This window comes from Lissotriton vulgaris, chromosome 2_1 (genome assembly GCF_964263255.1).
Source record: "Lissotriton vulgaris chromosome 2_1, aLisVul1.2, whole genome shotgun sequence".
NCBI lineage: Eukaryota > Metazoa > Chordata > Amphibia > Caudata > Salamandridae > Lissotriton > Lissotriton vulgaris.
Genome location: NC_141687.1, coordinates 112,222,399 through 112,249,938, shown reverse-complemented (window position 1 = coordinate 112,249,938; position 27,540 = coordinate 112,222,399). Strand labels below are relative to the sequence as shown.

Below are 27,540 nucleotides of genomic sequence, written 5' to 3'. Positions count from 1 at the left end.
CCGGCGGCAGCCCATGACCTGCGCAAACAATGACCCGGCTCCGACAGCGATGGAGAACCGGGTCACCTCCAAGCATCGACCCACTGACACGGCAGTCAAGAGGATCCATTGCTGCTGATGGCAACAACCGAAGTGAACCCCCAGGGACACCTGGGGACTAGATCAGTGGTATATATATTTGTTTCAAGGCCAGAATGTAATGTTTGACTGCAGCCTTGCTGGATTAAGGGAAACAATAAAAGGTCTGTGCATCTGTAAGCCATTATAGTTGTTGAGCAGTGTGGAAAATCCTATACTATGTGGAATGCTCCAATCAGGTCAAACACCCCAAAAATGGCTACCTTGCAGTCACCCCTTGAAATCCAGCCCCTAGCGGCTAAGTGATAATAATCACAATGATCCCACAAAGTGTATGCATCAGATGAAACGGATATGACAAATGGGGCTCTCACTATAACACACGCTTAGTACGATTCCACAAGTTTGCTGCAGTCTCAATGAAGCACTCTTCTTTACTGCAGCTGCTTATGTACTCTGCCATGCAGAAAGATCCTGCTTCTGAGGGGGAAAGGAGCTGGCACACATTCATGTTTCCTAGACATTTTAATTATTGTTATGTACACCGAAGAAGATAATCACAAGCCAAACCCACAAACCACAATTGAAAGCTAATGAATGCCTGAGCTGCAGTTTTTGTGAAGGCCCACGGGGATGTGTAGGCAGTCAAAACATAGCGGGATCAACATGTAAATTGGAGCCCGCTGCCCTCCTCAATACAGTGACAGCTCTAAGCGTCTCACCAGCTACCAGAAAGCAAATACAAACGCCTTAGGAGTAAGGTTTTAAAAGACCAGTCGGTGAGGGCCTGGTTAAAAGGGCTTCTGTGCATACAGTACTTGTCCAATATTTAGAGAGTTAGGCCACTGATCTAAGACTCTGAGCTAGTGGTGTAAAGAGTAAGTGCTAAACTAGGAACAGACTCTCCTGTAGGAATTGTCTGAACAATACTATCCCTAATGTGGATGGACTTTCTCCAGTGGATGCTGGCCTCTTCAGAAACAGCAGGATTTCTCCCCACCACCCGCCTCTAAATTAGGAATAACTCGGACTGCTTCGGTATGGAATGATAGCTAAAAGAGGGCCATATGTTTTCAAGAGGAGAAGTCAATTGTACCCACCGAGTACTAGAACATAGATATACAAGAGGAGGAGCCGAAGAAAGAAAACAAACACTTACATCGTCTTTGCGCGCTCCGTGGACGGCCGCAGCCCAAGGTCTGCCGCGGTCAGTCCTGCAGGAAGGGGCACGGTGCATGCGTAAACCCGAAACCTTCCATGGGGCACGGCGCATGCGCAAGCAGCGGGAGGTATAGCTAGCGACTCAGCTTCCGAGGAGGACAGCACCTGGCCACTGTGAGCGCGTTCGGCGCAAATCGCCTTGCGCGCACCAGGTGCTGTCCTCCTCGGATGCTGAGCCGCTAACTATAGATCTCTGGCGAGAGCGAGCTTCGCTCGCTTCTAGCCGAGACCTAATAAATAGATCGTATTACACATATGGTTGGAAACAACTGTTGTACAGAATTTCTCAATGCCCTCAAGCAACAAGGTCAGATTGGCAGGAAGCGTCAGTGGGTCAAGACTAGAAAGGAGATAAAGTATTAATTTGGTTAAGCTCAGCTTAAAGAACGACTTGGATCCAATGCTCTCAAGTACTTCCTTAATTCTATGGAATGCTAGGGCCAGGTGTTTAACCATCAACAACACGGTGAATAAATGAAAGAAAAAGCTATTGTAAAACGTAACAGCTGCTTCACTGGGAAGCGTTCTGGTGCTCAAACCCGCTAAAAGTTATAGATAGGTAACCCAAAAGAGAGTTTTGAAACCCGATTTGAACACCAGCTCAGAATCAAGCATTCTCAAAGCTTTCAAAAGCAAGTTACACATTTTGGCTACCCGCACAGGATTTAAAACCTGATTTTTCTTTAGACCTCTTTGGAAATTTACTTGATTTCCTAGCCAGGGTGTAAAAGTCTTCTCTGCAAGAATAAAGGCCATATGTGACATAGTGCTCTAAAAGAAGGAAACCTGGCCTTAAAGTTGATCGGTTATTTAACGGGAAGCCAATTCAACTGCTCAAGATTCTTTGTAGTAGATTACCACTAAGAGCAGTTCAGAAACACATGAGAAGCAGCATTCTGTATTAGAAAAAGTTTCAGAAATTCAGCTGGAAAGTCTTAAGTAAAGCAAATTAGCATAGTCCAACTTGGATCAAGGCATGCATCACTGTTTTCAGTGTATGTCCAGGAAGTAATTTCAGAGTATTTTTTAACGATCTGAGCAATGCAAAACACGTCAAATGTCACATTTTATACCCAGAATTCTCGCATCAGGTTTCAGATTGGGGGGGGGGGGGGTCGTTATGATCCTTCAGGCAAAGAATTGTGCGGTCAAGGGGGGGTGGATTGGTCAAAATGCCAGAATTTCAGCTTGATCAGATTTCAGATTCAGCCAGATGGTTCTCATCCAATTGTCCACTGCGTGTGCAAGCAACCTTTGAAATTCTCTGCCACTGTGTTCTCGATTTGCTGAAATGACAGCATTAACTGGGTGTCATCTGCTTACGAGACCAAGTTGAAGCCACGCTGTTCGATGGCCTTCCCTAACTGGGCCATATTAATGTTAAACAACGTAGGACTCAATGCTAGAGCCCTGAGGGACACCATATTGAGGTTTTTTTTTACACTGGAGGTCAAAGGTGGAACAAATAAAATTGCTAACTCCCTTTCCAATTAAAAAACCAGCGGTATTCTGTCCAGGTTGGCCCCATCTATTGGAAATGGGATTGCTATTAGGAGCAAACTTATATCTGCCACTGGCAATAACGCCACTAACCCAGTCTAGGGCCCAGAATAGGTTTTTAGAAAATTATTCCCATGCTCAACCCTTCTTAGCTTGACTGCGAGCAGGCAGGCTTAGCTTTAAAGACAGGTATGTAAAGCATTTAAAAGCACTAATTCAGTAAATATTTATGACACTACACACAATAAAAATCCAACTCCAATTTATAAAAATAGGATGTATGTTTATCTTTAAAATGACACCAAATCAAAAAAACTCCCATGTAAGGAACCGGAGTTATGAATTTTTCAAGATTTAGCACTATTTCGCGGGAAACATCCTTTACAACGCAACTTTTACCACGCAGTGCCTTTATGACGCAAAATTTTACAACGCAAACCATTACAACGCATTGCGCTGGGGGCCGCTCTAGGATAGGGAATAAGTTTAATTTACTATCCAACACCTTACCTAGTGTCCACGGGGACTGGAGTTGGAATAGTAAATTAAACTATTCACTATCCAGCACCCCAAAGCGTTAAGCGTTGTAAAGGTTTTCGTTGTAAAAACCGCGTTGTAAAGGCATGCGTGGTAAAAGCATGCGTTGTAATGTCATACATCCCTATTTAGCACATAGAACCCTATAGAGCCTATTGGGACATCTAGTTGCGCTAGACCGGGTCACGGTCAAAGTTTCAGGCCAAACGCGATGGAGCCATGCGCAGCTACCCCTCATGGTAGGTCTTAGTCAATGTTCTTATCTTCTGACTTAGAAGCTTTTCTGGAGCTTATCTTCCCAGGGTTCCTCAAAGCTCTTAAACAGTTCAGATTCGGTGAGGGTTCACCGGATTGTTTTGCTCCCGGTCAAACTAATGGAAGACTGACCTCCGATGCTTTCCAGCGCAATGAACCAGGGATCCAGGCCAGCTCGCAGTTAAAAGTGGGTGGCTTGGCTCTCTAGGTTGGACCCAGTCACCTTCTCAACGTTCAGACTTAGAATCTTTTACAGAGCTTTTTCTTGCAGGATCCCACGATGCCCTTCACCAGGCCGTGTTCGGTGAGGGTTTCAAACTACTCCCGGTCAAACGCTGGAAGTCGGATCTCCGGAGCTTTTCGGCAGGGTGAACCTGGATGGCAGGCCAGCTTGCGGTTGAGGGTCCTCAGCTTGGCTGGCAAGGTTGAGTTGGTCCACTTAAGGAGATTTTTCCCAAAGTTGCTCCTAACTTCTGGAACTTCTTCCTGAAGTTCCCCAAAGGTTCCCAACGTGTCTACTTACTCCTAGTGTCTGGAAGCTCCAAGATGGACTTTGAAAGATTGGGACTTCAGTTCCCACAATCCACTTGGATAAAACCCTTACAAATCTACTGGTAGTAATCCAGGCTGCAGATTCTTGGTGGTGATGTTCCAAGTGAGCTCTGTTAACCTGCAGCTTGCAGGGAGTCCAATCTTTAGTCCTTTTAAAGCAAGGAAGTCCACAGGGTTGTAGTTCTGGATGGTGCAAAAGGTGCTGTCTTCAAAGTGCAGGGCCTGGTTGATCAGACTCCTGGGCGTAGACCCTTCTTGCCCTCTTAGGAATCAAGCAGCAGATCTGACAGGTTCTGCCCTTCTCAGATACTTATTCCAAGTTCTCTGGCTCAGGAAAAAGGGAATTCCTGCCCAATGAGGTTCAGGGCAACTCTCCAGGTTATGATCACATCCTTTAAATTGTGACACTATTTATCCTAGAAAGCACCATTGCCCGAAAATTCATCATGGCTGATTTTCCAGCAGGGAGAGAACACACCTCCAGGTTGGCTAATCTCCATAGTCTCTCCCCCTTGTATCTGCACATTCTTTCCTTAAGCCTAGCATCTGGCTGGGTTCAAAGTGGAGAAGTGTAAATGAAACTGGTGTAGCCGGTCTCCTTCCATTGAAGTATTTGGTTTACAAGCCCTCCCCTTGCACTGGCATTCCTGTGTAGCAAAACTGTGCCACCCAGAACAGCTGGCTAATTCCAGGGGCTCTTTATCACCTCATCAAAGGAGCCTGGCTCATCCACTTAACTCTAAACACTCAGGACAGACCACTGGAAGTGTTATAACTTCTTGTCTGTACATTTTAGGAGAAATTCAACAATACCATATTGTGGGATGCATCAATACTATTCTGGGAAATCCTTTAATGCTATTTTTATGATTCTACTAGAGGGATTTATTAGTTAATAACGTTTTGCCATGTTAACCTATGTTTCAGGGGATTTGCAATAGGAAAAAATACTTGGGCCATTTTTCTAACACCAGAGCTTATAAAAACACCTTTTGTATGAACGTTGCTTATATCTACAGGAACCCCACACCTGGAACATCTAGTGGACACATTAAGCATTCTGAATAAGTAAAACTATTGCAGATGCTCCATCTTCGGTGCTCCTAGCACAAAAGTTGAGTTTGTGAAACAATTTATCACAATGTGCATTTCATTAAATCCAGGGCATATAAAACTCATTTCTTAAGGGTCCTCCTTATAAATACCGCACACCCCCCCTCCCCCCCCCCCCTCCCACACCCACACCCCCTGTAACACCTAGGGGAGACCCTGGGGGTACCTAATCTGCCCAAGCACTGTAGGTTATCCATGTTTAAGTGCCCTAAAAATTAAAGTTGAGTTTGATCACATTTTACATGTTTAAAGCAGTCCTGCAATACAGGGCTGCTTTTACACTGACCTCTGGCTGCCACAGTGCACACATGCAAGTGCAGAAAAGGCTGCTGGCCTCGAACTGCCATGCCCCAATATATACTAGGGACTTAAAGGTAGTTTTAATCCCCCTGTCCCATTATGTGCTAGGGCATTATAGGGGGGTGTCATGCCAATAACAGGGATACCCTAACCCATAGTGTACCCTAGTGTACATAGGTGGAGTGGAGAAGTGTGGCTCAGGGGTTAGAGGCGGCAGACCCGCAAGCTGAGATCGGTCCTGGACCAGGGTTCAATTCCCCACCTCGGCGGGTCTTGGGCTCAAAAATTCCACGGACTTGATAATTCTCGTTCCGGTGCCTACTCGACTCACGGGTTCACACTCTGCGACTCTGGGCAATAGCCTGCTTAATCTCCACTACGGCCCCTCGCGGCGGGATGCCTGGCTTTCACCTTGTGGATACCCTGCTGGGGTTATCTCACAGGGGAATACCAGGACGGGTTCCCAAGGCAAGCGCCTTGATGCCTTCGGGTGATACGTGCGCTATATAAATCGCAATACATTTACATTTACAGGTGTCTTCATTGTATTCTAATGGTCTATTTCACCATAGCACTGGCCCTGGTTAGGCAGAGCCCAGGGTCAGTCAGAGTCAGTTACCACCAGTATCAGTCAGTAAAAAGTTGGAGGGTGCCCAGGGCACAAAATGACTTTGCAACACTGCCTCTTCCAAACGCTCCAGTAGAATTTTATGAGAGACCATATCAAAAGTGGGCGAGAGTTCAAGGAGTACAACCACCACTTTTTATTTCCTATATCTATGTTGTTTTTCACAAATTCCATAACTTCGAAAAGAGCAACTTCCTTACTAAATACCTTCTTGAAAACGTGTTTAGGTGTAGAGCAGAATCCCTTTCCTTTCAATAAATTGGGATAGCTGTCTGTTGACTGACTACTATAGCATTTTTCCCATTGGGTAGAAGAGAAATAGGTCTGCAATTACTCTGGCATTCCGGGACAGCATTAGTTTTTTTTTTGTTTTTTTTAGCAAAGCAAGCACTAATACTGTTGCAGTAACAATGCTAAAATTCAAGGAGCAATTAAATAAATAATGTATCTGTTCATTTACGAGAGGTACTACAAGTTTGAGGATTTTAGGCAGGTAGAGGTCAAGTGGGAAACCTAAGCGACCCAATAAAATGGACTCTTCTGAGCCTGCAAAGAGATCTCCTCATATTCAGCCAGCTAGTAATGTGCAGCTTTTGGTGTTTCACCTAAGTGAAATCTGTAGAACACACCAATACCCTAAACGAATAAAAAAAACTGGAAACTAGATCCTGAAAATAGTTAGAATGATTATTGCATGAGGTTTGAGAGGCCCTCGTAGTTTAGTCCCCACTGTGGAAAGAAACAATTCAACCATCTGAAACATCATTTAGGAAGAATTGCAGGCATTATCAATCTGCTTGGCAAAAGACTCTGCTTGGGCCTTCCTGATCTATTTCTGGAAGGCACCAAAGGCCGCTTTATAATTTGCCCGATTGTTGCGCTCATATCTTTTCCTCAGTATTCTTTCTAAGTGTATGCAGTGGCATTTCTCAGACTGTAGGAGTAGTGAGAAGTAAGCTGCAGTTGACGACTTTGGTTTGGGTGCAGTCCATTGGGTCTGAGCTAGGTAATCAAAAGCATATAAAAGAGAGGAGTTAAATATGTTGACGGCGCCATCCAAACTGAGTGTTGACAAGGGATCCAAGGATTTTAGGGAATTGGTCAAACTAACCTCAGTGATTTCATGGCACTGTCGTGAGACCATACCCCTTTAAGTCGCAGTTGTGTAGACTACTGAAGATTCCATGAAAACGGTATTAGGAATTGGTCCGCTCAAGTCACGGGATAAGGATTGTACGCAACTGGAGAAGGAAGATTTCAAAATATAAGGTCAAGGGAATTCTCTGTATTATGCCGGCATTAAAAAGGTCTTGCAGGAATTTTCCCTGCTATCTAATTGTCATAGTTAATAATCAACAATGATCTATAGGCGTCAAAGTCTATGGCATTCTTACCACTTTTTGGTCTTACGGGTAGCATCACCACCAGTGCTCCCCTCTAGAAGCCTGGCAACTTTCCTTTAGTAATACCTTAATTATACATACTTAATGGTGGTGAGGCCAAAAACTCCATATATTTTTTATATAATCCACCAGTAAGCTGCTAGTAACCGGCGTCTATCCAGTACCCAAATGTTGGATTGCCCTTTTTATATGGCCTGGATTTAACGGTATGTTAAGTTATCATTTGTGTCTTCTGCCAGTTTACTTCGTGTCGCTTTATTTAGGCCAGGTAATCATTAGATGTGCTGTAAAAATGGATGGTAAACCGCTGTATGGATAACTGGAGATGCATATGCTCATGTGAACATACTGTACTCCTGATTGAGCAGTAATTGTATTATGCCTCTGATGTGCCTGGGGATGTTGGGTTCCTTGGTGAGGGAGAGGATAGGAAACTATGCTGAGTGCATGTTTTCTGACAATGGTTGCCAGAGGGGCCATGTAAATGCTGAAGAGTGCGGGCTGAGGGAGAATTCTTGGGGTACTCTGCATCTGATGTCTTTGGGTTCGGAGAGGAAGTGCAAGAGTCTTATTCTTTGTGTTCAGCCATAGAGAAAAAAGAGAATCCAGTCTAAAGCAGTTCCCTGTATGCCGGCATCACGAAGTCTGGTGGCTAGTGTACGGTGGCTGCTGAGAGGTTTAGTAGTATTAGGGTTGCAGTCTTGCCTTTATCGAGGAGGGTGCGGTTGTATTCAGTGGCGGCTAAGAGGGCAGCGAGGTGCTGTGGTATCCAGATTGAGATGAGTTAAGGATGTTGTTTGTTTCTATGAAGTGCGTTAGCTGGGTGTTGACTATTTTCTCGAGGACTTTGGCGACGTGAAATCTGTAGAACACACCAATACCCTAAACGAATAAAAAAACTGGAAACTATATCCTGAAAATAGTTAGAATGATTATTGCATGAGGTTTGAGAGGCCCTCGTAGTTTATTTAGTCCCCACTGTGGAAAGAAACAATTCAACCATCTGAAACATCATTTAGGAAGAATTGCAGGCATTATCAATCTGCTTGGCAAAAGACTCTGCTTGGGCCTTCCTGATCTATTTCTGGAAGGCACCAAAGGCCGCTTTATAATTTGCCAGATTGTTGCGCTCATATCTTTTCCTCAGTATTCTTTCTAAGTGTATGCAGTGGCATTTCTCAGACTGTAGGAGTAGTGAGAAGTAAGCTGCAGTTGACGACTTTGGTTTGGGTGCAGTCCATTGGGTCTGAGCTAGGTAATCAAAAGCATATAAAAGAAAGGAGTTAAATATGTTGACGGCGCCATCCAAACTGAGTGTTGACAAGGGATCCAAGGATTTTAGGGAATTGGTCAAACTAACCTCAGTGATTTCATGGCACTGTCGTGAGACCATACCCCTTTAAGTCGCAGTTGTGTAGACTATTGAAGATTCCATGAAAACGGTATTAGGAATTGGTCCGCTCAAGTCACGGGATAAGGATTGTACGCGACTGGAGAAGGAAGATTTGAAAATATAAGGTCAAGGGAATTCTCTGTATTATGCCGGCATTAAAAAGGTCTTGCTGGAATTTTCCCTGCTATCTAATTGTCATAGTTAATAATCAACAATGATCTATAGGCGTCAAAGTCTATGGCATTCTTACCACTTGATGGGCCAGTAGTTCTTGAGGTCCGTAGGATCTGCAGAAGGCTCTTTGAGGAGGGGTTGGACTTCAGCGCGTTTCCAGTAGTCGGGAAACGTGCCTGTTTCGAGAGCGCAGTTGATTGTCCGTCGTAGTTCTGGTGCGATGGCAGAGGCGGCCCTGTGGAAGATTTACGGTAGGCAGGGTTCAGTGGGTGCTCCGGAGTGGATGCTTTTCATAGTCTTTGCGATGTCTTCTGTGGTGACAAGGGTCCAGCTGAGGAGGGTCGGCTGGGTGGCATCGCTGGTGGAGGGTACTGGGTTGGTGCCTTGGTCTTGGTCGTCAAGCATCCTGATCTTGTGGTTTCAGGCAGGTCATTGTTTGAGCTGCTTCCTTGAGTTTGCTCAGAACCAGAGTACTCGTGTCCACATCAATGACTGTTGCCTTTTAAATAACAAAGAGTGTAATGTCTCATGAGGAATACCAACTATAAAAACTGAAACTGGTGTAGCCGGTCTCCTTCCATTGAAGTATATGGTTGCCACTCAAGATCAGTTCTCAAACGGATTGGAAGTAGCAGCTCAGCTCCAGTTCAGCTAAAAATCTACAACCCTGTTCACCACCTTCAACACATGAGAAAAACCTGCACAGCGGGGGCATGTCTCTTTCTGAAGTGAATGAGTTCAGTTATTATGTGCTTGCCACTCATATGCCCATTATCTCTTTAATCTATCAGGGAGGTGATAAACAGCTCACAGCAAGGATTGAAGTAAAATCAATGTACTGCTTTTGTTGCACAGGTGCTTGTTGGTTGGATAGCTTTGCATTTGAATGGTCCACTCGGTCCTCATACTTGGGCTTGCAGGTGTACTTCTTAAAATGAGCCTTTCAAGCTCCATACAGGCCCTGGCCTATGACGCACTGCATGTTCGTCTTTGTGCAATAATTGGAAGATGCCAATTTATCATCCCAAACAAATGGGAGCAAATGGAATTTCTCAGTGTTAATAAGAATTTCTTATTCAAACGATAGCCAGATTCCATGGTTATTGATGGTTACTGAGTTCACATTCCTGTAATGGATTACTTTGGTAAATCCTGTACTCCTTAACTCAATGCCTGTACTGAGAAATAGTTCGCTAAATGAACAGCCTTTGTGGCACTCTGGCACAATGCAGAAAGCAAAAAGTATCCTACTGCAGTATCCACTCTCTTTGGAGAATTGTGCTTTTATAGCTCTGGTTACTATGTGTTCCCTCATTTGCGACTCCTGATAGCAACTGTAGCCGATTCCTCCTCCAATTGCTTCCATCAGATATTTTACATTCTCCTCTCCCTCACTCTCTGGGTACCCTAGAGCTAATGAACCATAGCCACAGGCCATGTACTGTTGTGGATACAGTCAGAAAAAAGGGGGATGAGGAGGAGGAAGGAGGAGGAGGAGGAGGAAATAGGTCAGTGCTTACATTTTCTTAAATATTCAGGATCCGAGTCATTAAGCCTATATTTTTGGTCCCTCTAAGCCAGCCCTTGCATGGCACACAGAGACAGAATCTCTTTCATCGATTACACTTTTCTATGTCAAATATGTTTTACTTCCTATGCACTCTAGAGTTTATAGATATCACAGTCATGTGTGCGCTTTACAAATACATGTTACACATATGTTTCAGAGCTACCTCTAGGAAAATGTAGATAAAATACGCCCACTGAGTTTTCCCTCCCTTTCTCTTGCCTACAGACCTGTGAGTCATCAAGTCTATCTATTATTTTCCACACACCCAACAGGTAGCTGTTTGTACCCTAGATCCTTTCAGTCACATCCTTGATGAAAGCCCCTCTTGTAAAAATATTTTTTACTGCCTGAAAGGCCACCCACTGAGCAGGAGGCAATCTTGCAGCCCAGTCACTTATGGACCTAAATAGCGGCGGCCATGGCACTTACTCTTGCAACTTTCATCTTGTAGTGCTGCGGGGGGGGGGGGGGGGGGGGGGGAGGAGGGAATTCATGGATTTGAGGAGTTTGGACCATGCATTGATGGTCAACACAGCCTACTACTCATGCCATCCTACAAAGATCTGAAAATATATTGCAGTCTAAGCAGCAAGATCACTCATTCTTAGTTAGTGAAACAACTCCTGCCCTCTTCCGCAGATCTAAAAACTTATCACAACCTAAACAGCAAGCTCACCAGTTCCCAATTGGTTCAAGGAATTCTGCCAATCACTTTGACCTCCATCTTGGCCTCACTTAATTTGTGAAGTGGGTTTATGCGGCTTCTTAGACAACTCCAGTGTGGACTCCCCTCGTTTCAGACCCACGCACTACACACCCTAAAGCCTCTGCTAAGGACTCGGTGAGTAGCATCTTTTCCATATCGCCTCAGCATCACGAAGAGTGGAGCCAGTGCCGGATAACGAGTAAACAACCTATTGCTGCTAAGCCGGACTCCCTAGGCTCTCACTCCATGACTCTAGTGCAAAACCTTGCAACAGCAGAGCTGTGTGATGTGAACATGATGGGGAATGCCTCTTCCGAATGGGTGCCGAAGCCAACCCTGATGAGTATTCATGTGCACAGTTCTACTCCTTATGGGGTTAGTTTTTAAAACTTGGCATTATACATGGTCCAGAAATGGCAAAGTAGAGCATAGGTCATAATAGTTTTAATTGATAAATACATTATTTCATGTTGATCTTTAGTTCCTGTGTCACAGTAAAAACTGTGAAAGACGTTTCCATTGCTACATTTTGAAGATTTTTTGAGTAATTGCGCCTATAGTGAGAATGATTCCTTGTTGATCATGAGAGAGAGAGTAGGCAACTATGAGATTGAGTCAATAGTAGACAAGATGGATGTTTGGGCCAATAAGTGCTTGTATCTGGATGGATGCCCGAGTGTGTGCATGGATGGAAGGAGTGATAAATAGGTAGATGCATGAATGAAAGAAGCATGGGCAAAGTGATGAATCAAATGTAGGGTGATAGGATTGTTATAGTGTGGAGATCAGGGAAAACGCAAAGGCAGTGGTTTGGTAGTAGCTGAGGTTGTAGATGCAAACGTGAGTGCACAGATCATACAAGCTAACCTTGTCTTTTAGTTTTCTTAGCACTCAATTCAACAGTTTTCCTCAGAGGTGTTAACCCAAAACCAAACCAACATTAAAAAGTATAAAACCATTATTCACTGCATATCTGGAGCACCAGGTACTTACAGTGTTGTATTTCATAAGCGTTGGTACACCAGTTAGCTTCAGTTTCCTTCTGAAGTCATTGTTTGGATCTTTCCAGCTACAGAGAAGGACAAGTTATAAAGATATAAACACTCAGAATTCTAAAGTAGGCATTTTCATCTATACGTTATTCAACCAGCCAAACTAAATAACGTAGTGTATACATTGATCTAGCTTTATAGACACACATATATATATATATATATATATATTACACACACACACACACAGTTACATACACACATACTGCATTTTTTTTAATTTACTTTTAAACATTGAACATTTGCTACAATGACATTTTATGAAACTTATTCACGTTTAAATACTTATAGTGAATATTTAATTATAGGATGATTAGGCATATCCTGACTGCCCAAAATGCTGCGAGTGTTTCAGTGAGGCTCCATCCAAGCCCAGACAATCCTGATAAACACCATCTCCCCTGTTATCCAGACCCGCCTGCACAACCCTGAGAACCTGGGACGGTGGGGAGAACGGGCTTCCCAGTGGCAGCTGCTCGTGCCCCTTCCACGGGTCTTACTTCCTGATGCGTCCTGTGTCAGACAGTAAAGCGGATTACCATGGGGCCCTGAAAGAGAACGGATTGCTGCGGGGCCCAGCCCAGAGTAGTGGCCGTTGGAGGGAGACTTAACAGAATCAGTGGGAGGTGTCAGCCCACATGCCATGGCACCATGTGGCCCAGAGCTGCCGCACTGGCCTTGGCACAGACAGGGGCGCCCCCTTGTAGCACTGGGTAAGAAATTAAGTGTATAGTTCACTTTAAACAGAATCAGTAGAATGTTTGGGTGTCTAGTATAAATACAATGAACATGGAATGTGGGCATGCGTTATAGGTGGTGCTATTGAGAGGAGATGGCTGTGTACATCCTTGTACCAATTCACAAGTAAATAAATGTTTCTATGTACTTGCAACCTCAAACAGTACGCGGTCTCAAAAATATTAACTACATTCCTTAAATCCAGCATTAAAAACTGTCCTTTAACTAGAACTTCTGTTTGTCGCCTATCCTTTTTTCTTTTCTCTTTCAAAGGTCCATCTGCTTCCTATCCATCCTCTGCATGCCTCCTCTGTTTGAGCACAATCTGCTCTGACACATTCATCTGACTACCCTTATTTCAGCAATTTCCCACAACTTAATTACAAGATCACAATCTTTCCTCCGTTTGCTGCATGTTATACCTATGCAAACACCTAATCTCTAACTCCTGTATTAATCTCACCAAACATGTACTTGAGCTCAACCCCAACTAATGACTGCATATCAACTCTATGACTTTAGTCCACTGCAAATATTACCTTAACTGCAAATAATACCCTTCCCTGATCCATAATGTACTGTAAACTGGAGGTCAAAGGGTTGGAATTATACCAGTATGGTACTGACACCAGTTATCAGTAACTCTTTGTGCACAACTACTGTAGAGTTATAAGAAATGTCCAAGAGACCCTGTGGTGCTGGAAATAATGCGGAATTATGTGCAATCACATTGATTTCCACATTTGATCCACAAAATTCCTGGCCTGTTTGTGTAACCAAATTCCACTAAGACTGACCTGGTGGATTTGCCCCCACTGTCACCTGCTGTAGTATCACATGAAGTATTGCCACATTGCTTGTAATTCTGACTGAGGTAGCTTTGGGTCGGTTGTTGCTCGTGACTGGACGTATTGCTGTCTATCTCAGGGTCTGTTCTTGATTTGAAGGCTTTCCTCCTCATTCTTGTGCTTTCCCAGGAGAATGTCGGTCTGTGTTCTGACTGGTTGTGCTATATCCCTTCACTGCATACCTGAAAAGACTCTTTTAGGTTTCACACAGACAACTGTAGCTGGCTGCTACGGACCTAATGTTACCACTATCTGGTGCCGGTGCACTGGTATTTTGTTTTTGACACTGCACTTTGAGTTGCAAAACAATTACCACTGGCAGAGCCAAAATACAAGCCTGCCATAGCTTGTTTGGCTATTGCTTTTCAAGTGTGATCAGGCCTAAAAGCAGTGACTACAGCAGTAACTGTCCCTCCCACACTGCTCACAGTCCCACCACCAGTGCCTTGCCCTATCTTAAGTCAGATTTAGGGGTTGCCACAGAGCCCAGTTCAACAGGCATGATGCATCACATGAAAGCCTTGTCAAAGCAAGGAGGTAACACATAATGAACTGGAAACCGCTCTCATGCAGGATCCAACTAAGGCATAAAGCCTTCCGTCCAAACCTCCTCACATGCTTTGCTATGCACCACAGAGAGATCATACTTCTCTTCAAACACCCCTTTTGCATGTACTTAGTAATCATTTAATATTTACTGCACTACAAGACTCACTGTAGCAGGCCATGTAGGCATATTTTGCAATTCCACAGAACACCAGCAAGCATTTTCCAGTTTGGAACACGTTACGCACACAGCATCTTCAAATCTTCTAACAGTGTAATGTGAGGAGCAATGCAGTTTTCTGGAGGAATGGATTCAGTGCATGAATCGATTAGAATTTTTTAATTGTGTGTTTACTTAACCTCCAGAGCTTTTATAAGGTGCTCGCTGGTCTCCCCTCCTCTTTGGATCAACATATAAATAATAATTTACAAAAAACACGTCCCAGCTCTCCAGCCACTGGAATGCAGGTAATACACTTACACTGTCTGGGAAGATATCCTCACCTTCCATCTGGTGCAATGCAAAATAGAGGCATTTAAATGTATACCCTCTGCTGCATAATTAATACTCGGAGTCAAATCGGAGGACGAACACCAGAATCGCTCTTTCAACGTGTATTATTTCCTATGTATTTTCTCGACATTTTTCACTTTCAAACCTTGATCTGGTAGATTGAGTTAGCTGGATGTGTCCCAATATAGCACAATCTTCACAAGTAAATGAAACATCTCAATCTTTCGCCTAGCGAAGCAGTTTTCCATTGCTCGAATCTACAACAGCTGCAGCCAATGAGAGCTTGCTCTATGCGAACCAATCACAAAGGCGCCCACACAATGTCACAAGTGAAGGCAACAAAAATTGGAATCAAGTGCAGCCATACTTCATCCCCGGCAACACAATCTTTCCCCAGCTCCAATGAGTGCGCGCTGCATGGGGCCCCGAGGCGGCGGATAAAGAATGACCACAGAGCAGACTGCGATTTAATGAATAGCACAGAGATTGGATTGGGGTTGCCGTAAACACTGGTGTGCTTTGAATGTTAACAAGCCACTGATGTCATGGACGCAGGCACCCTTGCTCCATGTGTAGCTCCCCGCGCTCATTCTCCCCCAACCCTCCTCCTCCCAGCGCTCACATATAGGCCAAATTGCATTGAGGAAATAACATACTAAAGAAAGTCCTTCAGCCACATTTATAAATATTCCGCACTGGATTAATGCCACATGGCTAAGCAGTTAGCCAACTGAATTCATTTATATTTTTTGATGTCTGTGCAGCCTATACAGAAATGCCGATTTTTTTTAGGCTGTACTTGTACCAGTCAGGTGGGCAGTATTTACATCCCAGCACCACTCCTCACAGCACTTCCTCTGCAGGCAGCTCGAGGTGATAAACAATGCTATCTATCCGCAGAGCTCTCGGGTGCCTGCACTGAGAGCAGTAGTATCAACAAGCATTAGAAATGCAATAGGTCTCGCAGCATTAGAGTTAGTGCTTTTAGAATTGTTTATGGGTTTTTTTGTAAATCTTTAGCATGAGGTTGAGGGTGAGTGAGGGTGAGGGGTTGAGGGTGAGTGAGGGTGAGGCTGAGGGTGAGGGTGAGTGAGGGTGAGTGAGGGGTTGAGGGTGAGGAGTTGAGGGTGAGGGGTTGAGGGTGGGTGAGGGGTTGAGGGTGAGTGAGGGTGAGGGGTTGAGGGTGAGTGAGGGTGAGGGTGAGTGAGGGTGAGGGTGAGTGAGGGTGAGGGTGAGTGAGGGTGAGGGTGAGTGAGGGTGAGGGTGAGTGTGAGTGAGGGTGAGTGTGAGTGAGGGTGAGTGTGAGTGTGGGTGGGTGAGTGTGGGTGGGTGAGGGATTGAGGGTGAGGGGTTGAGGGTGAGTGAGGGTGAGGGGTTGAGGGTGAGTGAGGGTGAGGGAGGGTGAGGGGTTGAGGGTGAGGGGTTGAGGGTGAGTGGGGGTGAGTGAGGGTGAGGGGTTGAGGGTGAGTGAGGGTGAAGGTGAGTGAGGGTGAGTGAGGGTGGGTGAGTGAGGGTGAGTGTGGGTGAGTGTGGGTGAGTGAGGGTGAGGGATTGAGGGTGAGGGGTTGAGGGTGGGTGAGGGGTTGAGGGTGAGTGAGGGTGAGGGTGAGTGAGGGTGAGGGGTTGAGGGTGAGGGGTTGAGGGTGAGTGGGGGTGAGTGAGGGTGAGGGGTTGAGGGTGAGTGAGGGTGAGGGGTTGAGGGTGAGTGAGGGTGAGGGGTTGAGGGTGAGTGAGGATGAGGGGTTGAGGGTGAGTGAGGATGAGGGGTTGAGGGTGGGTGAGGGTGAGTGTGAGTGAGGGTGAGTGAGGGTGAGTGAAGGTGGGTGAGGGGTTGAGGGTGATTGAGGGTGAGGCGTTGAGGGTGAGTGAGGGTGAGGGGTTGAGGGTGAGGGTGAGGGGTTGAGGGTGAGTGAGGGTGAGGGGTTGAGGGTGAGTGAGGATGAGTGAGAGTGAGGGTGAGTGAGGGGTTGAGGGTGAGTGAGGGTGAGGGGTTGAGGGTGAGTGAGGGTGAGGTGTTGAGGGTGAGCGAGGGTGAGTGAGGGTGAGGTGTTGAGGGTGAGTGAGGGTGAGGGTGAGGGGTTGAGGGTGAGTGAGGGTGAGGGTAGGTGAGGGGTTGAGGGTGAGTGAGGGTGAGGGTGAGTGAGGGTGAGGGTGAGTGAGTGGTTGAGAACTGAGACAGCACCCTATAAAAACACAGGTCATATGGTCCCATACCTGCAAATGGAAATCTCACATGTCAGAAGAGTGTGCAGGCACCCAGGCCATTTTGGAAAGGGGTGGTGGGGAAACAAACCACTATTTACAAACGGGGAGCAATGTGCGTGCTCAACACACCCACCCCATCGGCCAAGGGTGCAGGATTCGCTGTCAGCCTGGAAGCAGGAGGGAGGTGGCGCCTTTAAATCTCCTGCAGCCTCCATGTTGTCAGATTCCAACTCAATTGACATTTTTCCTGCGTCAGAAGAAAGGTGGGGAATGGGGGATGGAGGGAGTGTTTCATGAGACCAGCCTTTGGCCACTAGGCTGCGGCCGCACACATTATCCCGGAGCTTCTTAGTGAGTGAGTAGCAGTAAGTAACTAAGTGTAATGTTGCTTACTTCCACCAAATGAGGACCAGGACCCAGGTTTGTAGGTTTGCAAGCCAGTTATTTATTCATAATTACTGTACGCAGAAACAGCGCCGAGTGTGCATACAGCGCTACCGCTCCGGGCACTCTCGCGCACTAATCCGCTGAGGCGTGTTGCGTCACACGCACGCCAACGGAAAGCTGGAGCGCACACTACACGAAGGTCACTTGCAAAGAGGGCTTTAAGCAACGTTCCTCCGTGGGAAGCACCGTCAAAGCATAACAAGCGCGATACCGCAAAGGCAGCCACATTTTTATTTTCCCATCGAGCTTTCACTTGAAGTTAAAGCTCGATGGGAAAATAAACACGCAGCTGCCTTTGCCAAAGCAGAATGAGGGGAAAAAAAAGTGCATCCCATCTAATGGGGAAAAGAGTGTCACGCCGCCGGTAAAAGATCGAATCCCGGTGCGCGTGGCCAAAAGGACACATGGCAGCAGCAAGGAGGGACTGTTCCAGTTGTCCCCAACCATCAGAAGGGCCTGCTGCACTGCCGCCAGCAACCTGGGGCGTAGATATTGATCAGTGTTACGGGTTCATCGTAGATAAGAGCTGTAACGCCAACCCATCCTTGATCAGGCCAAGTTTTCTTCAAAGGTAATGAAATATGATTCTTTATCAGTATGGCTAAATCCGCTCTTCTTTGCTTCATGTATAAGCCTTGCTTAGGGCCATCTGAAGCCTGTTCTTTCAATACCAATGCAATGAGGGCAACAAAGCCCCACAGTTTGTTATGCCTTCGCAAGTACTTAAGACAAGCCGGAGGGAAGAGAGGGGAGGGGGGAGGAGAAATGCGACACGGCGGGAAGGGGAGGGGGCGGAACGGGGGAGGGGGCGGAGAGGGGAGAGGTGCGACACGGCAGGCAGGCAGGGGAGGAGAGGAGGAGGGGGGAGGAGAGTAGGGGAGGCACGGCCTAGCGGCCGTGCAATCAAGTAGTGAGGGGGCGGAGCTGGGGGAGGCTGTGGAAGAGAGTAGGCAAGGCGACACGGCGGGAGGGGGCGGAGCGGGTAAACAAAGACGGACATGCACGCGCCCGTGACTTTTAAGGTCAATGCGCATGCGCATAAGCTTAATGCGCATGCGCATTGACCCTAAAAGTCACGGGCACTGCAAGGAATCGCCACGATTCCTTGCAGTGTGGATAAAGAGTGGATAACTCGCAATACTCTCGCCTTGCTCGATGCGCATGCGCATCGACAGGCGAGACCTAAAAAGGAGGGTTAACCCAATTAAGTCACTGGGACCTGGGTAGTATCAGCATTAAGAGGAAAGGGGTCCCAGTTACGGAGGAGTGTATGAAATCACAAACAATTAATTAAATCAAATGAACAAAAATGCGTCTATAATGTTTTATTCACATTATAGGATGAACCAACAATTATAATTTCAAACATTGCGGTTGTATTAGTGCCCCTGGGGGTAAAGAGGACGTGAAATCGTGAGGGTGGTGTAGGTAGGGGATAGTGACAATAAAAACACGTATATATCAAACGTTTGCACAAATTCAATAATAAATGTATAGCAAAACGGTCATAGTTCAAACCAGTAATTCATAATACACATGCCCCATTATCCATGATATACAGGAGTAGTGGGTAAGGAGAGGCTGTGTCTTAAACCGGGGATTATGTCGACGTTTCGACCCCAAGTAAGGCAGGAATCAATGGAGTCCTTGCATGAGGGTCTTCATCAGGACGAAGGAGGGGTGGTGGGGCAAGCAACCTGAATAAATCAGTGCTTACTGGTCATTGGTCGGGATGGGTCCGCAGAGGAAGCGATAATTCTTTAGATTAAATCCGGTATCCCGATATGATTGGGAAAATAGATCCGGACACTTGGGCACAGGGGACCACTCTACGTATCGAATAGAGTAGACGAAATCCATTGAAACGGGGACATTCTGAAATTTTCTATTCTATTCGTATATCATGGATAATGGGGCATGTGTATTATGAATTACTGGTTTGAACTATGACCGTTTTGCTATACATTTATTATTGAATTTGTGCAAACGTTTGATATATACGTGTTTTTATTGTCACTATCCCCTACCTACACCACCCTCACGATTTCACGTCCTCCTTACCCCCAGGGGCACTAATACAACCGCAATGTTTGAAATTATAATTGTTGGTTCATCCTATAATGTGAATAAAACATTATAGACGCAATTTTGTTCATTTAATTTAATTAATAGTTTGTGATTTCATACACTCCTCCGTAACTGGGACCCCTTTCCTCTTAATGCACTGAGAGGAGAGCGGGAAAGGTGAACAAAGGTGCCACATTTCCAGCTGGAAAGCGCGCTATTTTAGCAACGCTTCTCAGGAGATAAGATACTGCTTTCTGAAAGCACATTTTACCTAATGCTCCCTGTAGCTGCTAATAGAGGTGTGCGAACAATGCCCCCTCCCCTCCGTTGGCCCCCAACTGTGTATACTTGCACTGATACTACATGTCAGTCACAACACAGATCACTTGAAATGGCATGACTAATTAACTAAGTGGCGAAGGGAGGGCTCATTTGCCAGGTTCTGTTCAGATGACGACGAGGCTGGTCCACTGTTTACCATTATAATGCGTAGCACAAAGATGAAACTGGGTCACATACAGGGGTGTATTTTGGATTAAACATACAGTGCCAATTGAAAAGAAGTGGGGACAGGGACCCTGTCTTGTCCCTCCGAAAATATTTAACCAATCCGACAACTCCCCATTTACTAACACCTTAGCTTAAGGGCCAGAATACAAGTTTTGCACCGCCCTAACCATATTCGGCGGAAAGCCAAAACTAAGTAAGGACTACCAAAGATAAGCACAATGCACCTGGTCAAAAGCATTGGCTACATCCACAGCTACTATGGTTAGGGGTAAATTTCGAGCCTCCACAATGTCTACCACCCCCATTAACTGAAATGTTAATTAGTTAAGCTGTCTTCCAGGTATAAAACCTCTTTGATTAGGGTGAATAACCTCTGTTATGACCTTAGCTACAGAGGATGCTATTACTCCGGAAAAGATCTTGTAATCATTATTTAATAGGGATATCGGTCTGTACTAATCCACTCTATGCAGGTCCTTATTTGGTTTTAAAATCAAAGTTACTGTGGCCTCTAACCAAGAACTAGGGACCCTTCCCCCATCCATGTATATCGCATTAAATAGATCTTTTAGAACTGGAATTATTATATCAATAATACAAAGAAAAACCTCAGCAGGGAGACCATCTAGGGCTTTCTGTTCGTTAGTTAACTTGGGAGTGTCGTCAATCCTAGCCACTCTTTTATACTCTCAGCCCGGTTGGATATCTTTGCTATATAAAGTCGGTCATAAAACTATGGGCCTCTATCCGTATATATCTGCATTAGTATGCAGTACTTCTCCTGATCTCCTACTGATTAGCTCCCGAATTGTATTCCTGGCTCTATCTGCCTTGGCCTTCCAGGTTAATAGGAACCTACATTTTGATCCTTAAGTAAAGTGTTGAAGCTTACTAGCTTTCCATTTATCAAGTACTTTCTTATCTTTCTGCGCCTGGAATGCTACTTGTAACCTCTCTAGCTCTTTACTCAAAATGTGCACACTATCTGTATCTTTCATTGAAGCCTTCTGTAGTTCTCCTCCTTTTTCCTTAATCTCTTTAATTCTGTACTCATCTTCTTGCTTCGCCACCCTTCTTTTCCCCACCATTATAGATCTTAAGATCCCTCTTAAATATGCCTTATAAGCAACCCAGACTATTGAGTTTTCTGCTGATCCTCTATTAGCGGTACTGTAAGTCTCAGATTTTTCCCTTCCCTTCAATCATGAACCACATCCTCGTCTAATAGTATAGTCCTGTCTAATGTCCATCTTCTCTGCCCCTCTTTTTGATGTATCCTCAAAGCCATGAATACTGCGGAACGATCTGACAGTATCGCTGGAGTAAGAGGTACCTCAACTAACTGCACATAGTTCTTGACCTAATAAAAAGTAATCTCTACGGGAGTGATGCCTATACTTTTTACTGTAAAAAGTGAACTCTAATCTCCCTCATCTTGGTACGCCAAATATCGATTACATTCCTTCATCATACTTTTTAATTTGGAGAACATTCTTGGTGGATTAGTATACTTAACTTTTCACGTTCCATCTAATCTTTCGTTCATAACTAAATTAATATCTCCTCCCAATGCAATAGGGGCTGTTGTCTCTAATAAACAGGATTCCATCTTAATCAAGGCCTCTGGGCTGTCATTATTCGGCCGATAATATACAGCACAGATCAATGGCCACCTTGAATTAGAAGAGTTGCCACTAACCACCTGCCTGAGCAGTCAGATTCACATTTAACTAATCTTGTTCAGTTATTGCTTTTAATGATGATGGCCACTCCCCTGGTGCTCCCTCTCTGGTCTGAGCATACTACCTCTTGGACCATCTAGATTTAACAAAACATTGCCTAAATTAATTTCTTTCAAGAAGAGTCTCTTGTAGTAATATGATTTGGGCCACACTATTCTCACTGCTCCCCACACCGACTGCACCCAATCACCCCCTCCGGGGAATCATCCTTTCTAAACCTTGGGCGATACAATCAGCCTTTTAGGATCCCCCCGTCCCACACAGAGAAGAGAACATAGAATACATTGAAAACAAAATAAAGAAATCAGCCTCTCTTTAACATCTATCTATAAACATGCTATCATATGTTCTAGATATCTTCATAGCACGTATACCCTTTAAGCATAAACTAAAAACAACTACAACTCATCACTCCATCTGTGATAGAAAAGTATCCACTTCCTCTGGGCTACTAATATTATACATTTTGTTTCGTCACATTATCTTTAGCATTGCTTTGAATTTCAACTGGACCTGAGCTCCCTTGCTTCGTAACTCATTCATTCTGGTGCCCAGTTCCCACTGCCTCTGAGCCAAGGTCTGATCTTATTTGAGAAGTGAAACCATCATGTCTTAAGGAACCCTCCTTCAGTGCCCGTCTCAACACTAACTGTTTTACAGCAAATGTCAAAAGGTTTATCAAAATCTTTCTAGGAGTCTTTCTATCAGAGTTCAACTTATAGGGGTCTCTTAAGTGCTCTCTGTATCTCCTTCTCCCAATCAATTTCTGGTCTACCTTCAGAACTTCCTCTCTCAGGATGCCACATATAAAGGCCTTAACATCTCCTTTCTCTGCCTCCTCTGGAATTTTGAGGAATCTTAAATTGTTATGTTGGGATTGTGTTTCCAACCTTTCTAAGTCATCTTGCAACAACCGGTTTTGTCTTTTTAATGACTCAATATCCTTGGAATTTCCCGACACTGCCACTGATAATGATTTGACGTCCCCTTCCAAAATTCCGGTACACTGTGCAAGGTCATCCAGTTTCTCCTCTAGTACCTCACATTTGTCTCGAATCCCTTTTTGATTGGTCTCGGATATCTCTAATTTCATGAAAATATCCCGCCTCAAATATCTTTTTAACTCCTGTACTCAAACTGCATGGATATAATTATTAGCTCAGCTTGTTTTATTAGTAAAGCTCCATTGCTCTCCTCTCTCGGGCCCGGAGCTCACGGGGCCACATCAGCCCGCCATGTTTGTATATAGAGCCAACTTGATAAGAGCAGACACCACCATTCTTCCTTTTAAATCATATGATTTTGAAGTTAAATTAGCATTATATGCAGATGACTTGATGCTGTTTACAAGTAACCCGCAGGAAGCAATCCCCAATCTGATGAGGAAGGCAGAGTCTTTTGGCCAGGTTTCAGGGTATAAAGTAAATATAGGAAAAAGTGAGATAATGGAATGGAATCAGGATCTGCCGAGTCATGGGGTAAAAGCATGTTTGATGTTTTTTGTATAGCGCACATACACTCCATGGAGCATCTTGGCGCTGCCGATTTCACTGCAAAGATGAAATATTTGTGGATGGTAGCTGAGCTTTAGATGTCCTTAGATTAGAGTCTTACATTTTGCATCAGATAATCCGTAAATCCATGTTTTTAGGAGTTTTTTATAGATTTTTTCTGATGGTGATGCTCTAAGTTTAGCTGGAAGAGCATCTATATGTCAGGTGCTATGTCCCGGTGGCTGGTCAAAAGGAGAGGTTTTAAGCAAAAGGTTTTCCACCTTTTGCTTAAAGCCCACCAGTGTCACTGTTCTTATTCTATGTACTGTAACAACATGTCATCACACATGCTCACCTTTTGACCATCCACCGGGACCTAGCACCTGACATGTAGATGTGCTTCCTCTGTAACATAAATTGGTATGTCACGGAGGGTGCTCACTCTGCCACACTGGTCGCCTCGCTCAGAATCATATGACCTTTGTCAGGTTCATATTAGTTCAGACAATGTATTGTTGTATAACCGTTCAGCCCTAAAGAAGTCGTGGGGTACTTCCCCAGACGAAACACGTGTTGGCCGGGCAACCGTTCAGGATTAAAAGAAGAACATAATACTCCGGATTGTTCATTGTTATTTTTATTACATTGCTGTACATTGAATGTTCCGTCGGAGATAATCTATGACAGAGTACTTACTCTGCTATCAATATTGACGTGTGCACAGGCTCACTTACATTCTATTAGGTCAGATTAGTACAATAAAAATCACTACTATGCATCACGCCGTGATACTGAATGCGCATCAGTGCCAACCTTTAATGGGTTTTCTTAAGTAGAAATCCCATTGGAAGTTTGCTCGCCATTGTGTGCTTACTTACTAACGCTTGTGCACCACTGGCCCTGCCAATAAGTCTGTCTCACTTCTACAGTTGCGACCTACTGGCAGGGCCACTGGAATTACGCTATTGTACAGCTGTGGAGTTTTCCACATAATTCTAGATTTGCCACATAATTAATCAACTGATGAATAATTTGCAGATTGGTAACAAAAAACAAAATAATTCTAGCTCATACGGATTAAGTTACTAAAAATGCAGAGACGTATGTTGCCATGCAGTAGAAGGCCCTTTGCAAAGGTTGGCTGGTCAACTTTCTACTCCTTCGTGCTATATTTGGGTGCTAAACTGGTACTAATGAGGTGCACATAGTGCCCAGACAGTTTTAATAAGTGTACAAAAGACAAATTAATGACATAATACTATCAAAAAATGTGCCGCATTACGCCACATAATTTGCCATTTCTTGCCACATAATTTAATCAACCCCGGCATATAATTTTGCCCAACCCTGCCGCATAAATGCAGTGGCCCTGCTTACTGGCTTTGCAAATGCTGCTTAAACACTGGACCATGATAAAGCACATTGGTATTGAATGAACTCACAGCGAGCAAACTTACCCTAACGTTTTCAGCGCAGGAACGTTTTGAAACTATATATACGTAAGTTTCTGGAACCGTATTTAAAGACGAAACCGAAAAATGTTACATCTAGCAGTAAGTGAATCTTAAGTGAGGTATACAATAAACAGAGGTGTTTGCATCCCCCAGATGTGGCCTAAAGAGGTCCATGACAGTGGCTCAATAGGACATAGGAAAGCCTTTGAACACCATTACTAATGTCGCTGACAATGTCTAATGCGCACGCTTTGCCATGAGCAATCAATCCTGTTACTGTAAGTGAAGTTATTATACTTCACAATAGTTGCGATATACTCGTGAAACTCAGGACAGCAACATTCCAAGCTATGTTCTGGATGAAGCAAGGCTGAAGCAGATTCCCAATCAATAATCGAGGACACTTACTAAGCTCGTTCTCCGACTTGACAGTAAATGAAGATGGATCCTTCGGGGAGACATTGGAGTTCTGCTCGTATAACTGGTTCCGCTATAAACACAAACATAAATATTCAGTAGAGTGTACATTTCTTATACTTTTTAACGATTGACAACAGTAAATATGACACTTTACAGCGAGCAGACAGCGCTTGAAATAGAAATTTAGTAGTGCTGGTACGAACTATTTAGAGTACCGGTTTTCTCACGAGAAGTGCCGGTACTCTCCCATTAAATGTATTCCATTAGTGCGCAGGTAAGCTCCCTTTCAAATCGGGTACTCAGTACCGGACAATAACTGCACTTTTAAAGCACTGACAGAGAATCTATTTCTATAAAAGAAGTTTCAAGAGTACCTTAAAAAATCGCGACATAGTTCCACACTACTGGAAAATTAAGGTACATGTATCTTTTAGTACTTTCTCCACATCGGATATCCCAACTTAGCGACTGTTAAGACATTTTGCTGATCAAGAAAATCATCAGTTTGATTGGGGGGGTGGGGAGGTGGGGGGGGGGAGGCTCGCCGAGCACTTCCCGTGCTCAACCGCCTTCTGCACCCTGTACCTTCCGCGCAGTCCGGGCACCAGCTGACCCCTTCCTCGGTCTTGGTACCACTGAACAGCACGAAAACATTCTTGTCTTTGAAGCCCTGCACTGTCTGCATGAACTCGTCGTAGCCCTGGGCTTTCACTTCCCGGTAGTTGGCCATGGCAGGACAAGAGGACACCAGCGCTCGGCTCCGCTACGAAAGAAACTTCACCAAGACTCGGTCAGCTCTGAAGCCGGGTCCAGGATCCTGCAGCGCTCAGCACAGCGACTTCACGTGTAACCAATGAGAGAGCACGACTGCGTGAGACTGTTAGAGGTAGGCGTCAGATACGCCATCTTCGAACAGGAGGCTACTATAGGAAATGAACAGAACGTAGCCATATTTGAAAGGGATTGTAACCAGGCTGTCATAATAAAACCAGTAAAAACGTTTTCGTATTGTATGCACGTGTGTAAATACAGGAATCCACAGGGCACGAGAGGAGCCATCTTTGGAGGATGTATGTGGCACCACACTATCGTTACATTTTCGGCGCATTTTATTTTTCTTCTGACAGTCAGTTTACAAAATAAATGTAATAATTTGCAGAAAGAAATATATAGTTAAATTCATAATAATGAAAACCCAGGACCCACTTCAAATGGGTAAGCTCTTCGTACTGACAGGATGTAACAAAAGTGGAAGGTGGGTGGAAGGATTGTTTGTTCTTGTTAGGTGTGGATTAACAACACAGTTAATGTTTACTATACTTGATTAACAAAAAGATTTCGGGAGTACTACAGAGATGAGATGTGGTCCAAAATGTTGTTTCTAAGAGTACAGCTTTTGATTCCTCGAAAGCTGTGTGCTTCCACAGAAACACAACCGTGCCCTTCAAGCTGCTGCAATCATCTTTTTAAAATCATGATGTGCAAGTCAGCAGTCTCTTTTTTATTTTTCACTAGAGAAGAACCACCACCACCACAACTTCTACCCCTACGGTCATCACCAGCTCTGGAATTTGTTCAGGCCCTAGAACACCCCGAAGGCCTGAGAGCACCGCAAAAACTCCTGCAATGGCGAGAAGATCTTGAACAGTATATATATATATATATATATATATATATATATATATATATATATATATATATATATATATATATATATATATATATATATATATATATATATCTCCACCCATAATCGCTTTAACTTTTCTTAAAATGTAATCTTGTGGAAATTTGCAACTTGTTTACAAGTAACTCTTACCACTAGTATCTTGAGTAGACAAATGTACTAACTGCCATTCTTAAGTGAGTTTAGACTTTATCTGTTTAATATCTTTTATGTAATTCGTGTACTCTGAAGTCCTTATGTAATACAACTGGTTCTATTGAAAAGCGCTCTGACACCTTCGGTAAAGTTTAAGCAATATAGAAACAAACAAATAAATACATAAAATAAACCTCTAATGTTCATCACGCTCAGTATGGAGTGAGATTTTTAGGCAGCAAATATGCTACT

At 44.4% G+C, this 27,540-nt stretch overlaps 1 protein-coding gene across 1 annotated transcript in view; it reads right to left on the bottom strand.

Moving 5' to 3' along the window:
• TXNDC17 (thioredoxin domain containing 17) overlaps positions 1–26,323 on the bottom strand; it is a 32,035-nt gene extending 5,712 nt beyond the window's left edge. Inside the window, exons 1-3 of the mRNA XM_086954541.1 lie at positions 26,052–26,323; positions 25,455–25,536; positions 12,424–12,499 (exon numbers count right to left, since the gene is read on the bottom strand). Coding sequence (XP_086810667.1) covers positions 12,424–12,499; positions 25,455–25,536; positions 26,052–26,196 — 303 coding nt within the window. The 5' untranslated portion in view covers positions 26,197–26,323. The remainder of the gene's footprint in view (positions 1–12,423; positions 12,500–25,454; positions 25,537–26,051) is intronic.
• Between the last annotated feature and the right edge of the window lie 1,217 nt (positions 26,324–27,540).